This window comes from Mus caroli, chromosome 5 (genome assembly GCF_900094665.2).
Source record: "Mus caroli chromosome 5, CAROLI_EIJ_v1.1, whole genome shotgun sequence".
In the NCBI taxonomy this organism is placed as follows: Eukaryota; Metazoa; Chordata; class Mammalia; order Rodentia; family Muridae; genus Mus; species Mus caroli.
Window position 1 is genome coordinate 18,398,708 of NC_034574.1, and position 13,403 is coordinate 18,412,110.

General features: G+C 36.7%; 1 protein-coding gene across 4 annotated transcripts in view; it reads left to right on the top strand.

The window, feature by feature from the left end:
* Positions 1–13,403, top strand: part of Kmt2e (lysine methyltransferase 2E) — a 68,173-nt gene that overhangs the window by 34,619 nt on the left and 20,151 nt on the right. For all 4 annotated transcript variants that reach the window (XM_029477081.1, XM_021161961.2, XM_029477082.1 and 1 more), the window contains 7 exons: positions 2,001–2,059; positions 3,813–3,985; positions 6,795–6,833; positions 8,616–8,846; positions 8,948–9,078; positions 11,050–11,167; positions 12,296–12,405. In XM_029477081.1, coding sequence (XP_029332941.1) covers positions 2,001–2,059; positions 3,813–3,985; positions 6,795–6,833; positions 8,616–8,846; positions 8,948–9,078; positions 11,050–11,167; positions 12,296–12,405 — 861 coding nt within the window. The remainder of the gene's footprint in view (positions 1–2,000; positions 2,060–3,812; positions 3,986–6,794; positions 6,834–8,615; positions 8,847–8,947; positions 9,079–11,049; positions 11,168–12,295; positions 12,406–13,403) is intronic.

Here is a 13,403-nt window from a genome sequence, read left to right on the forward strand (position 1 = left end):
AAAAAAAAAAAAAATATATATATTGCTTTTTAAAAATTTAACTTTTTCAGTTACACAGCTCATTGTAAGAAAGAATTGTCATACTAAAGTCAAATATATACCAAGGAGTATTCAAGTAAGTGTAAATTCTGCCTTATCCTTTCCACTGCAGCCCCTTTCAGCCGTAAGTTTTCCTTCCATTGCTTTTCTTACATACAGACACGGGCCTGTGTGCATTCTCTTCCTATTTAGGCAAGCTGAAGCACTAGATGCAGAGTACTGCCGCATTTCCGTTCTAATCTTAAACATGGCGCTTCAGAGTAGGATGCAGATTCCTTTCTCTCTTCAATGATTTATTCTTCTAGTTGTTTTTGGTGACCATTTGTTTCTGGTCTTTTATGATAATACTCATCTAAAAGCTTGCCGAATATTGCTAAATCCCCCTCCAGAATGAGTGGTGTAGATCTGAGTGCAATCAACAGTGGATAAACAAGCCTGTTTTCTCAGTCCTCTCAATAGAGAATTGACAGACTTGGAGTTAGCCAATTTAATTAGTACTTAAATACTATCTTAAATACTAACTCACCATGGTTTTACTTGAAGTTTCTTATTGTGAATAAAAGTTTTTTACTTTATGGTAACTGTTAGTCTTCTGATAGACATTTTTACCTAATTATTTTTTGTTTTTCTGAGGTGGGGTATGAGCAGCATACACAGGTCAGCCCTGAGTTCCTAACATAGCCCAAGACTACTTGAAGCTCAGAATCTCTCTGCTGCAGTTCCCAAGGGCAGGGATTACACCCGTGTTCCAACTTGTCTACCTGGACAAGGAAATTTTGATGGAACAGTGTCTGTTGATGAATTCCAGAAGAATTAGTTAAACCTAACAAGCCGTGAATTAAAAGGGTAGTCAGCTGAGAGCATCTTACTGCGAGCTATGCTGATGGCCTATCCACAGGTGCTAGTGCATATTAATGCACATCCTTTGCTGACTTTATAAACACTGTGGTCTAGAGCCCCACTAGTTCCTATAAGGATAAGGAGGATCTAGTGTATTCAGTTTCTCTACACACTACAAAATTAGCTTCTTTCTTTCCTTCTTTCATTCATTCTTTTTCTTCTTTCCTTCCTTTGTTAATTTCTTCCTTTCTTTCTTCTTCCCATCCCTTCCTTCACCTCCCCTTCTTGACATATGGTCTCACTGTGTGGCTTGGCTGGTCTGGAACTTCCTTATGTAGACCAGGCTGGCCTCAAACTCACAGAGATTCTCCTAGCTCTGCTTCCCACCATGTGTGACAGTGCTTATTAAGAGTGGAAGTCATTTAGAAGGAATTATTTAAAACTGGTTATACTGATCTTAATTCAAAAAAAAAAAAATGTGGCAAGCTATGGCATAATGCCACCTACTTTTAATACCAGCACTTGGGAAGCAAGAGCGCACATGCCAGTACACCTTTAATTTCAGGAGGCAGAGGCAGGCAGATCTCTCAATTAGAATACACCCTCAGAAAATACGTAAGTACTTAGGTATTAAGAGTGGAAATGCGGGTGGTGGCTTACAACTGTAATCCCAGAGCAGAGCAGCAGAGTCAGAGTTTGAAGCAATTCCGGCTACTTAGTGAGTCCATATATAAAAATAAACAGTATAAATAAATAAATCATGGAAATAATTTAAGGCATACTAACTTCATACATTTATTTTAAACAATTTGTGTTCTTTAATTATAGTTGCTAATGTGGATTTGTTTTAAGATTTTTTTTGATATAAATTCAAATTTGAAAAATGTGTTCACTTCCTAGGTAAACATTCTCTTAATAGTAATAGAAAGAAATGGATTAACTTAACTGGTATCTACTGTTACAGTGTGTGTGTATAATCCTGTATAATCTGTCAGGCAAAGGATGCTGCATATAATTTCACTAAGAACATAAAAGAAAAATTATGAAATTGATCACATGTAACTCATCTTCATAGCTAAGCTTATGGAAGTTTGATGAGTGACTTGTTAATGTTTTCATAGGAGTTTGGACAAAGAGAGGGCAGTGCTACTGCAACGCCGGAAAAGAGAAAATATGTCAGGTATGTAAAAAAGACCTGTTTTCAATTCAAATTACTGTAATTTAGGAAGTAAGTGATCTGAATATTTTTAATTTGATATAAAAACACCTGATTTTTTTTTAATTTTAAAAAATTAAAAGAAAATTTTTGTGTGTGCATGAGTGATTTGCCTACATGTATGTCTGTGTAGCATGTGTGCCTGGTGCCCACAGATAGCAGAAAAGGGTGCATTGGATGCCCTAAAACTGAAGTTATGGACAGTTATGAGTCCCATGTGTGTGCTGGGAATCGAACCCCAGTCCTCTGGAAGAGCAGCTAGTACTCTTAACCACAGAGCTCTCTCTCTCCAGCCTCCAATGCCTTGTTAATGCATTTTGACTGTATATCTTCATTATAATCTCAGGTATAGATCTTTGATTATAGAATATGCATGTTCATATTTTAAGAAACATAATAACTAGAATAAAGTAAATAAAAAGCAAAAATCACTTCTTGTACTCACATGTAGTAGATAATCTTTAAAGTAAAGTATGTTGGTTGGAAGAATGATCCATTAATTTACCATGTAAGATAGTATTTTTTTAATTTTTAGGATACTATTTTTTCAATTTTGTATATGCTGCAATTTTTATGTTTAGGTTTTTTGTTTTTGTTTTTGTTTTTTAATTTGTTGTTGCTTTTTTAGATAGGGTCTTCTATGTAGCCCGTGTTGGCCTGGCCTGAGCTCCCTTGCCTAGGCTGGTCTGATAGGTTATGTAGTGCACAATGCAGGCTTGTCTTATACCATGTGATAATCATTCTCATTCATTCTCCCCCCCCCCCCCCCCCCCCCCCCCGCCAGGGTAGTGGATGTTGGGTTTTTGTTGGGTTTGTTTTTGGTTTTGTTTTGCCTTTTTGGAGACAGAATTTTTCTTTGTAGTTCTAGCTGTTCTGGAACTCTGTTCTGTAGATCAGGTTGGCCCTGAATTCAAAGATCCTCCTGCCTCTGCCTCTGAGTGCTGGGATTGACAGTATACTCGCATGTGCAATTCTTTTGCTTCCCAAGTGCTGGGGTTAAAAGTAAATGCCACTGTGCCCCAGCTGTCCACCCTTTAATTTTGGGTTATGACCTTTACAACCAGTTGTGAATAATCATTGTTTTATTCAGCCCTGCTCTTTGATGGACACTGGTTTCTTTCCAGTGGTTTTGTTTTGTAGTTGTGAAAATTTCCTTTGATTAAACAGTAGTGCATAAATTTGCTTTTGTGCTATGGAATGAAATTTTCAGTGAATATATAATTTTTATAAGTGTGACCCTAGAACATTTGAGTTGCATTAATCAAGTGTACTAGTTTCCCCAGACCAGCGCGAGTGTGTCATCAGACATCCTTTATGAATTATGTGTATGTGAGAAAAGCATTTAGTTTGCATTTTGGTGTATCTTTCCAGTGAATGTCTGAAGTGAGAAAATGAATTTATTCTTTAGGAACAAGGAAGTAATCCTTTGTCAGATGGAGTGTTGCTTTCTTATCCTGCTTGAAATACAAGTATTAGGGGCTGGTGAGATGGCTCAGCGGGTAAGAGCACTGTCTGCTCTCCCGAAGGTCCGGAGTTCAAATTACAGCAACCACATGGTGGCTCACAACCACCCATGATGAGATCTGACATCCTCTTCTGGTGGTTCTGAAGACAGCTACAGTGTACTTAAATATAATAATAAATCTTAAAAAAAAAAAAAAAAGAAAAGAAAAGAAATACAAGTATTAAAGTGCTCTGACTTTGTTTTTCATTAAAGATGGTGATACCAGTGCAACTGAAAGTGGTGATGAAGTTCCTGTGGAATTATATACTGCATTTCAGCATACTCCAACTTCAATCACTTTAACTGCTTCCAGAGTTCCCAAGGTTACTGATAAAAGAAGGAAAAAAAGCGGGGAGAAAGAACAAAACTTTTCAAAATGTAAAAAAGTACGTTTTTGCCTTTTATTTCAGATGAGTAGATAAAAGCTAAATGAGGAAGCTGAGTTACAGGCAAGCCATGACTACAGGGAGGCCAGGGAGAGCAGCTAAATGTATGGAAAGATGTAGCACATTTGTATTTTAAAATGTTAAGCAATCTTATTTAAAAATTGCAATGCATTTAAAGACTGGCATAGACTACAGGAGACATTGCTCATTGCTTTGGAATCACTGTTCTAACAGATGACTGACAGACACTATAAGTGCTTAAGTGAAGCAGAGCAGATTGAGAACAGAAAGAACAGCCTTATATTTAATAATTTACTGGGTACGGAAACATATAGTGATTACTTACAACTGTAACTTTGAATAATATTCACTTTTAATAAAGGCTTCATAGTTACTGAATTTCTTATTTTTCTTTTAGATTTTATTTGATATAGAATCCCAAAGATCTAATGGCAGGCAACAGTTTATAGACTATGTTTCCTTAATTTGTTAATAACAAATTCTCAATGATGGCAAGTGAAGAGTTCTATCAGATTGTAAAGTGAAGGTATTTTTCTATGTTTTGATAGAGAAACATACACCATTTATTATTACTGTCATGTAAACATCATTAGGTTACAGTTGCCTACAGGAGCATAATCTATAGGGTTTTAGTCAGGATCTATGCCATAGGTGTGTGGGTTAGACAAGATCTCATAAACCTGTGTGTGTATACTCTGTAATCATACCATAAGGACAAAAGAGCTTAGTAATGCAGCTCTAATAACGTGTCTCTGTTACTTAATGTGAAAATATCTTTCCCATAGGTAAAAAGACTTTTCATATTGAGTCTGTTATTACTGAAGAATCGAAGTGTATTTATCAGTCTAGACAGTCGGCTCCTCCTACACTCACCAACAGTTTGTCTCCACATCCCAACCACACTGTGTAGTTTGCCTTTAAAACAGTCTTGCGTCTTGTTTTCTTGTACACTGAGCTGACAGGAGTGTTGCTTGTCTCTAGCAAATACAGATGCAGCCTGGCAGTGGCCTCGAGCCTGGGGTCTCAGTGCTCAGTCCCGCCTCATGCTTTTCTCATCTCTGTGGTGCTCACAGAGAGAGAGCACGGCTTTCCCTGTAGCTGTAGTATCTAACTTTTGTTTACAGGACAGCAATTCACTGATAGGTTATGGAGCTGAGTCTGTTGGGTACTGTGCTTTGTGAGATGATAGCTTTGTTATTATATAAAAGTTATTTAGAAATTTGATCCTGGCATATTTATTTTACACAGTTTGGTTTAATAAAGCATAGATTGAATGTATTCTTTGAGTGAAATGACAAGTGAGTATTGAATATGAATAAACCTGGGTCTTGATTGTATCATTTATCTTAGAATATTGCTATATAATATAAATAGTAATTCCCCAGACATTGTCATCAGTACTTGACAGCAATTATAGAGTTAAAAAAATCCAAGGACAGGGCATAAAACTCCTCACTGTGTGTTAGTTTTTAATATGGGGGTCAATGTCCAATATAAATATATAGCAAAAGAATTTAGTTTTACTTTGTACTAAGCATATTCTTTACTCAGTTGTTGAAAATGAATTGAATTCATCATAAATTTTTGACGAGATAACTGTTTTAGAATATTTATAAAGTCTAAATAAGGTATTGTTAGCATTTTAGTACTTCGGGTTGGATATGATGTGTTAACATTGACACACATAAAAGACATTCACTGAGACTGCCTTACAAAGAAGAGTTTAGTGACTTAGTGACAGCACAGATTAGTTTTCAGTGTCCTCATATTAAAAATCTGAAAGAGTTGTTAGAAAGTTTTAGAAATTAGAGCATTCTGGATTTTGAATTATGATTTTCGAATTATAGTTTTATCTAAAATCTGTCAATAGAAAAGCAGTCTGAAAGACTGCTAGGCTCAAGTATTGTGGGTAAGTGATGCTCAACTTGTTCCATTTTCCTTTTCCAAAGAGTCAACAGAGAAGTAACTATTCCCCAACAAACCATAGCGCCTTGGAATTTAAGCTAGTGGTTAAGTAAGCTAATGAGAAGATCCTGGGACATCCCACCTAATTTCAAATCCTCACTCTTTTTGTTGTTTTGTTTCTGAGACAGAATCTTATTGTGTGGTCTTGGCTGGCCTGGAATTCACTGAGATCCATCTGCCTCTGCCTTAGTCCTGAGATTAAAGGTTCTACTACTATGTATATCAAATAGCATTTTTCTTTGTGTTTCCTTCCACACCAAACTTGTCTTATCTACCTTGATAGTGTGTGTGTGTCTGCCTGCCTGCCTGCCTGTCTGTCTCAGCAGCATAAACAATACAATAATACTTAGGCGCTGAAATCTGTAAACATATTTAGTCTTTGGTAATCAAACTTATTCTCAATAGCTCTATTGAGTTTTCTGTTGAAAAAAATATTAGTATTTCTTTAATCTTTTTGTTATTTCAAATTTAGTCCAAGTCTCCACTCTCTTGTAGCATAGCAATTCATTTCACCTATATAATTAATACCTGCAATTTGGTGATTATAACATTTATCACATATTATTAGACTATTTGGAAGTTTTTATCTTAGCACTATTTTATACATACTTTATTGTTCTATATAGTTAAAATTATATTTGTAGTAGACTTTTGGTGTAACTCTATTCACTTCACATTCCCCCTTGTTCTAGCTCTATTGTTATTGCCAGATTATTTCACTTCAGCAGAATGCTTTAATGAACAGTTGATTCTTGCTATTTATATCCAAGTTGGAAAAAACCAAAAAAACCAAAAAACTAATTCAGTTCCATGCTTATTTTAGGCCTTTCGTGAAGGATCTAGGAAATCATCAAGGGTTAAGGTAAATATATTAAATTAAGGCGTTATTATTAACTAGCACTAAATCAAGAGCTTTAGAGCAGCCGCTTGTTTACATTAGTCTTTATATGCTGTGTTGTTTCGTAATTCACTGCTTTTAAAACAAGTAAACCCTTATAGTTCTAAGTGGATTAATAAGTCAAATCAATTTATTGATGTTGTTACAATATTAACAAAAAGAGGGAGATATATAAATTTAAATATTACAGTTGGAGTAATTGGAATTCCATTTGTCACTGTATTGCATGTTTCCGATACTACTAAAATGTATTAGTATATGCTACACATTAACCCAGAGGCACATTGAAAATTGTACAATTGGAATTCTGAGTTAGTCAAGCCCAACAGTTGATTATAAACCACCATAATCTCTCCTACTGTTAATACAGACTGGCCATGTGAACCTTGAAGTAGTTAGCAGACATCTCAAGGTTTTGGATGCTCAAATGCCCATCAGAAGCAAGGCTCTTCATGCCTACTTTTCCCATAGACATAGGGTTTACCGAGAAAGTTACCTCTATTATCCAAAAAGTGACACTGGAAAGATAGAAACATTGTCAGTCTTAAATAACAGCCCTTTGAGCTTGAAAGCATTACAACTCCAGTAATTCTTGAATAAAATTTATAAGACTAGAAAGCTATAAAAGAGCTGTATTAGATATATATTATATATGTATATATGATCAAGTTATTAGTATTTTATTGCAGGCACACAGATACTTTAAAAACTGAATATATTCCTTTAGTATATAATGTTGCAGCTCACAAAATCTTTTCTTTGTTTAGTAACTGATTGATAATGAAATATGTATATACATAAGACATCCATTCAACATATTCTAATACTTTTTTTGTACTACTGGTCATTTGAGTTAAGGCCTTTTACATACTACGTGTTCTACTAGTGAGCTCCATCCCAATTTCACATAAAATAACAATCTAGTAGTTGATTAGCTTATTACAGTGTATTGTTCATTGTAGAATGTAACTGGTAAAGGTTATATTTCTATGGTACATTTTAGTAATGTTCTTCCGGGGACACCCCCAAACCCATTTTTCCCCAGTACTGGACACTGAACCTCAGTCTTTGTGCATGCTAGTGAAACACTGACCACTGAGCTGTATGCTCACCCTCTTTTCACTTGTTATTTTTGGGACAGGGTCTCACTATGTTGTCCACAGTTGACTTTGACCTCACTGTGCCTTGAACTTGAACTTAATCCTCTTCTCTCAGTATCCTTAATAGCTGGAGTTTGCAGGCCTGCCCTACCAGACAGACTCGGTTTACAAATAGAGAGATGGCTCAATGTTTTAGGAGCACATACAGATGTATTGAAGTTAAAATGAACAGGTTTGCAGCTATGAAGTAGATATTGATAGTCTGGAGAATCAGAAATTTCACATGCTAGCTGTGTTTTTTCGTTGTTGTTTTTGTTTTGTTTTGAACACTAGCTGAGATTGATCCAAATTTTAAGTGTTTAATTTGATGTCCTTAAATTGGCTACCATAGTGACAATGACACTTGGAGTTTTGCTATTTCAATGTCACTTAGCCTTTATCAATTTCCAACTTACTTCCCTGATGTGTAGCATATGATTTTAACAGGCCCATTTATGACCTTTTAATTTGTTCAGCTTAGATAGGCAATTACTATAGCTTTATATCCTCTTTTATAAATTATTTGTGTGTGTGCATGTGCGCTTGTGCTTAAATTCAAATAGTAATCCTATTTTCCTTCGGTTTTTTTTTTTTTTTTTTTTTTTAGGGTTCAGCACCAGAAATTGATCCTTCATCTGATGGTTCAAATTTTGTTTGGGAAACAAAAATCAAAGCATGGATGGATCGTTACGAAGAAGCAAATAATAACCAATATAGTGAAGGTGTTCAGAGAGAGGCACAAAGACTAGCTCAAAGACTCGGTAGTGGGAATGACAGCAAAGACATGAATAAATCAGAATTGAGTACCAACAACTCACTCTTCAGACCTCCTGTAGAGGTGTGTATCACTTGTCAAAGCCTTAGGGAACTGCCTCTGTATTATGTACATCTTTAGTTAGACTGAATAACTGATTTAACTTACACATTTACTGATTCTAGAGCCATATACAGAAGAATAAAAAAATTCTGAAATCTGCCAAAGACTTGCCTCCTGATGCACTTATCATCGAATATAGAGGGAAGTTTATGCTGAGAGAACAGTTTGAAGCAAATGGATATTTCTTTAAAAGGTATATTCATTTTTTTCATGTTGGTTTTTGAGAGTTAAAAATTCGGGGCTTTTTTTTTTAGATGTTTTCATTTTATAACCCAGGTTGGCCTGGAACTTTTCATTCTTACTGCTTTGGCCTCCCAAATACTGCATTTACAGATATGAGTCACCAACCCCAACAAAAGGAATGTGTGTGTGTGTATGCATGCACATATACACAGGATGTCTATGTGCATCTGGGGGAATGTTTATTCCATGGCATCTGTGTGAAGGTCAGAGGGCAACCGCAGCCCTAACCTTCCACCTTATTGAGACGGACTGTCTTTGTTGTTCACTCCAAGCTAGCTGGCCTCCTCCAGGGACTGCCTGCCCCTACAACTTGATATAGAACCACTGGAATTACACCATGTCCTGTGTAGCTAGCTTTGTAGATGATCTAATTCCTATAAGGGTCCTTACATGTGCATGGCAAATGTTTACCTGCTGAGCCATCCCTAGACCATCTCTGAGGTTTTAATACTGGGCTACGATGCCTTGTGTGATTCCCTCCCCTCCCCCTCTCCCCCTCCTCCTCCCCACGATCCTTTCAGAGCTTTAAAGAATAGAATGGCTAACATGCCAGCGATAACTTTTGTAGTGTGACAACATGTAAAGATCTATTTCAAAGCCTCTTGCTTGTATTGCTGAATACTAAAAGTAAGCCACATTGAACAAGTAAAAGCAAGACTGCTTAGCTATATAATGTGTCAGTCAGGGATTTCCATTCTTTAAGATTTTCAAGAACCTTGCCTCCCACTACCCAAGTTGCTTCCCACTTACTAATTTCTAGAACCTGAAAAGGATTTGGTGGCTAAAACTGAAACTCCCCTTTATTAGACAGGATTAGTTATGTCCCTGTGCTACCACATCACTTTTAACTATGCTCTGTTGATGTTGGGATGGTTTTAGAGAGGTTTTTTTTGTTGTTTTGTTTTTGTATTTTTGGTTTTTGGAGACAGGGTTTCTCTGTGTAGCCCTGGCTGTCCTGGAACCTCACTCTGTAGACCAGGCTGGCCTCGAACTCAGAAATCCACCTGCCTCTGCCTCCCTAGTGCTGGGATTAAAGGCGTGCGCCACCACGCCCGGCTAGAGGCTTCTTCTGAAGTGTAGGATTCTTATGGAGAATTGATTTGATCTTGTGATCAATATCCTTCTCAGAGGTATAGAAATATCTTGCTATCTTTAGGGAAATAAAAGTCTGTGCTGTTTAATACAGTAAGCATTCTTAGTCTTTAATTTGAGTATTTACTTATGCCACAAAAGATACATAAGATCTATGTCTCTTATAGAGCATATTTTATCTGAAATCTAGTATAAATCAATTTTAAACACATCAGGAAATGGGACTTCAAATGCATGTAAAAGGAATAGTTTTTTGTTGGTTTTGTTTTTTTAATCTCTGTCTAAAGGGGGCTGGAGAGCTAGGTCAACGGTTCAGAGCACTAGCTGCTCTTGTAAAGGACATGTATTTGATTCCAGTACCCACATGGTAGTGGCCTACAACCATCTAGAACTCCAGTTTCAGGGGAGTCCATGGCCTTCCTCTGATTCCTCTGGGTTCCAAGCACACAGATAGTATGCAGACATGTATAGGTAAAATACCCATACACATAAAATATAGATTTAAAAACTTACTTAAAAAAATTTTCCACCTTAATTGCTTTTGACTTAAGCAACTTGAGGTAGACACAAGTCTTATTTGTTTAAAGTAGTGTATTCTGTAGTCAGAGTGCCCATATCAAATGCTTGCTTTATTTCTGTGTCTTAGAAATTTCTTAATCTGTTGTGTTTTTACTTACTTGCCTCTAAAAGAATAACAGAAAAGTTTTTGTTGTGGTTTGCTTGTCTTGTGACACTAGGGACTGAATTGAGGATCCTGTCCCCACAAGGCAAGCACTCTACAACAAAATAAGCCCTACTATACTACAACCTTATAATATTCTGTTTGTAGGCCATACCCTTTTGTTTTATTCTACTCTAAGTTCCATGGGCTTGAAATGTGTGTTGACGCGAGGACTTTTGGGAATGAGGCTAGATTCATCAGGCGTTCTTGTACACCGAATGCAGAGGTAAGTAAGCTTATTGCCACCTCAGGGGAAACAGGAGCGCACAGTCCGTGAGTCTGCCTGCCTTTAAACAACCTTTAACTATTGATGTATTTCATTTTGTCCAGAATTTTTCTGTTGTCAATATTTAGGTGACAATCTTTAATCCTAAAATTACTATCCATAAGCTGTGTCTGGTTATGCCCTCACCTCTTATCTCTCGTGTGGCAGACACAGCCAGAACTCAGAGTTCACGGTTGGCCTGATCCTCACAACAAAGAAGTGCTAGGCCAGCCAGTGCTACAGAATGAGACCTGGCCTGTTTTGTTTTGTTTTTCTTTCTATATCTATGAATCTGTGATGTTGCTTAGAAGAGGGGATATTGAATTTCTGTTGATATCGGAAGCTCTGTTTGTAGGTCAGATATGTTATTTTATGAACTTCTGTGACCTAGCTAAAAGCTAAAGCAGATATATTATTTTTTATTTTTATATTTATTTAGTGTGTGGGAAGGGAGGGTGGTACAGGAGACTAAACTAGGACCTCACACATGTTAGGCAAGTAAACTACACCCCCAGCTTTCTGTGTGTCACACACACACACACACACACACACACACACACACACACACACACACACACACACACACACACACACACACACACACACACACACACACACACACACACACACACACACACACACACACACACAAGAACCTCCCATTTGAAACACGATGAAAAGGTAAAAAAATATGTCTGCTCAGAAGAGAATGCATTGTTGGTTCTATTGCGAATGGATGGTAGAGGTAGGCTGTAGGGTTAACTGTTGGCAGTGTACCTCTGAAAACCTTCAGGTGACAACTACTGACCTGGAACTCTTGTGATGAAGGGGACTTTTCTATGACATGTTTATAAAATGGTTTTAGAAAAAACTTTTAAGCCAGTCATGCTAATCTACAGCCTTTAATCCCAACACTCAGAAGGCAGAGGCAGGTGGATCTCTATAAATTCTAGGCCAGCCAGGGCTACATAGTGAGACACTGTCTCAAAAATAAACCATAACAACAATAATGAATAATTTTCTCACTTGCAAAATAAAGTTGTTCTAAGTAGTTTGTAGAAATGTAAAATTACTTTTCCTAATTAACAGGTGAGGCATGAAATTGAAGAGGGGACCATACATCTCTACATTTATTCTATACAGAGTATTCCAAAAGGGACGGAAATTACCATTGCCTTTGATTTTGACTATGGGAATTGGTAAGTTCAAGCCTGTGAATGGCTTATGTTGTTTCAAAGTTGTTTACTGTCTTCATAATAATTTAGACATTGTTATAACTTCATCAGGAGTCTCTGGGTTAAGTGTGCTGTTACAAGGTCTTCCTTTACCCTTGTCCCTTATTTCCAAACTTACACGCCAGTGTTCATGCCTTCCGATTAGTAGCTCAAACACAGATCTTCAAAACTGACTTTATTATGTGAGGATTTTCTCCCTTTTCTCTCTTCTCCTTCAAGTTGTTAGTCACTTCAACTTGTTAAGCAACCCCCTATGTCACTTGATTAATACATAATTTTTTTTCTTAGTAACAAAAGACACTGCACCAAATTTTCTTTACAATATAGTAGAAATGGTTTGTTGGAGATCATACAGTAAAAAATATTTTTCAGACTATAATATGAAATACAAACAACACAAATATCCATGTACTTATTTTCCAAATTAAGAAATAAAATAGGAGATGGAGCTCAGTGGTTAGAGTGTTTGTCTGGTGTTTGTAGAGCCCTGGGTATGATCCCCAGGACTGAGGAAAAAAGTCAGGCATGATGATACAGGCCTGTAATTCTGTCTTTTAAGGGTAAAGAGGAGGATTTAGGCTAGCCTCAACTCCCTATGATGTCCTAGAACTCTGTCCTTTCAGCCTTTGCCTCTTGAATGATGAAATTACAGATGTGTACCATATGCATAGACTTTTACTCTCCTTGAATTCCTTATGTATTTTGAAGTCTTATGGGTTATAAACATTTTAATTAATTGCCTACTATATTTTATTTATTTATTTATTTTTTAATTTTTGTTTATGTGTGGGGGACAGTGTATATCACATGTGTATGGATGCTGGAAGCCAGAAGAGAATGTTGTAGCTGGAGCTGGGTTGGGAGCCATCCAACTATGGGTGCTAGAAACCAATTTTGGGTTCTCTGAATGAACAAGTGCTCTTAACCTCTAAGCCATCTCTCTTACATACTATACATTTCAT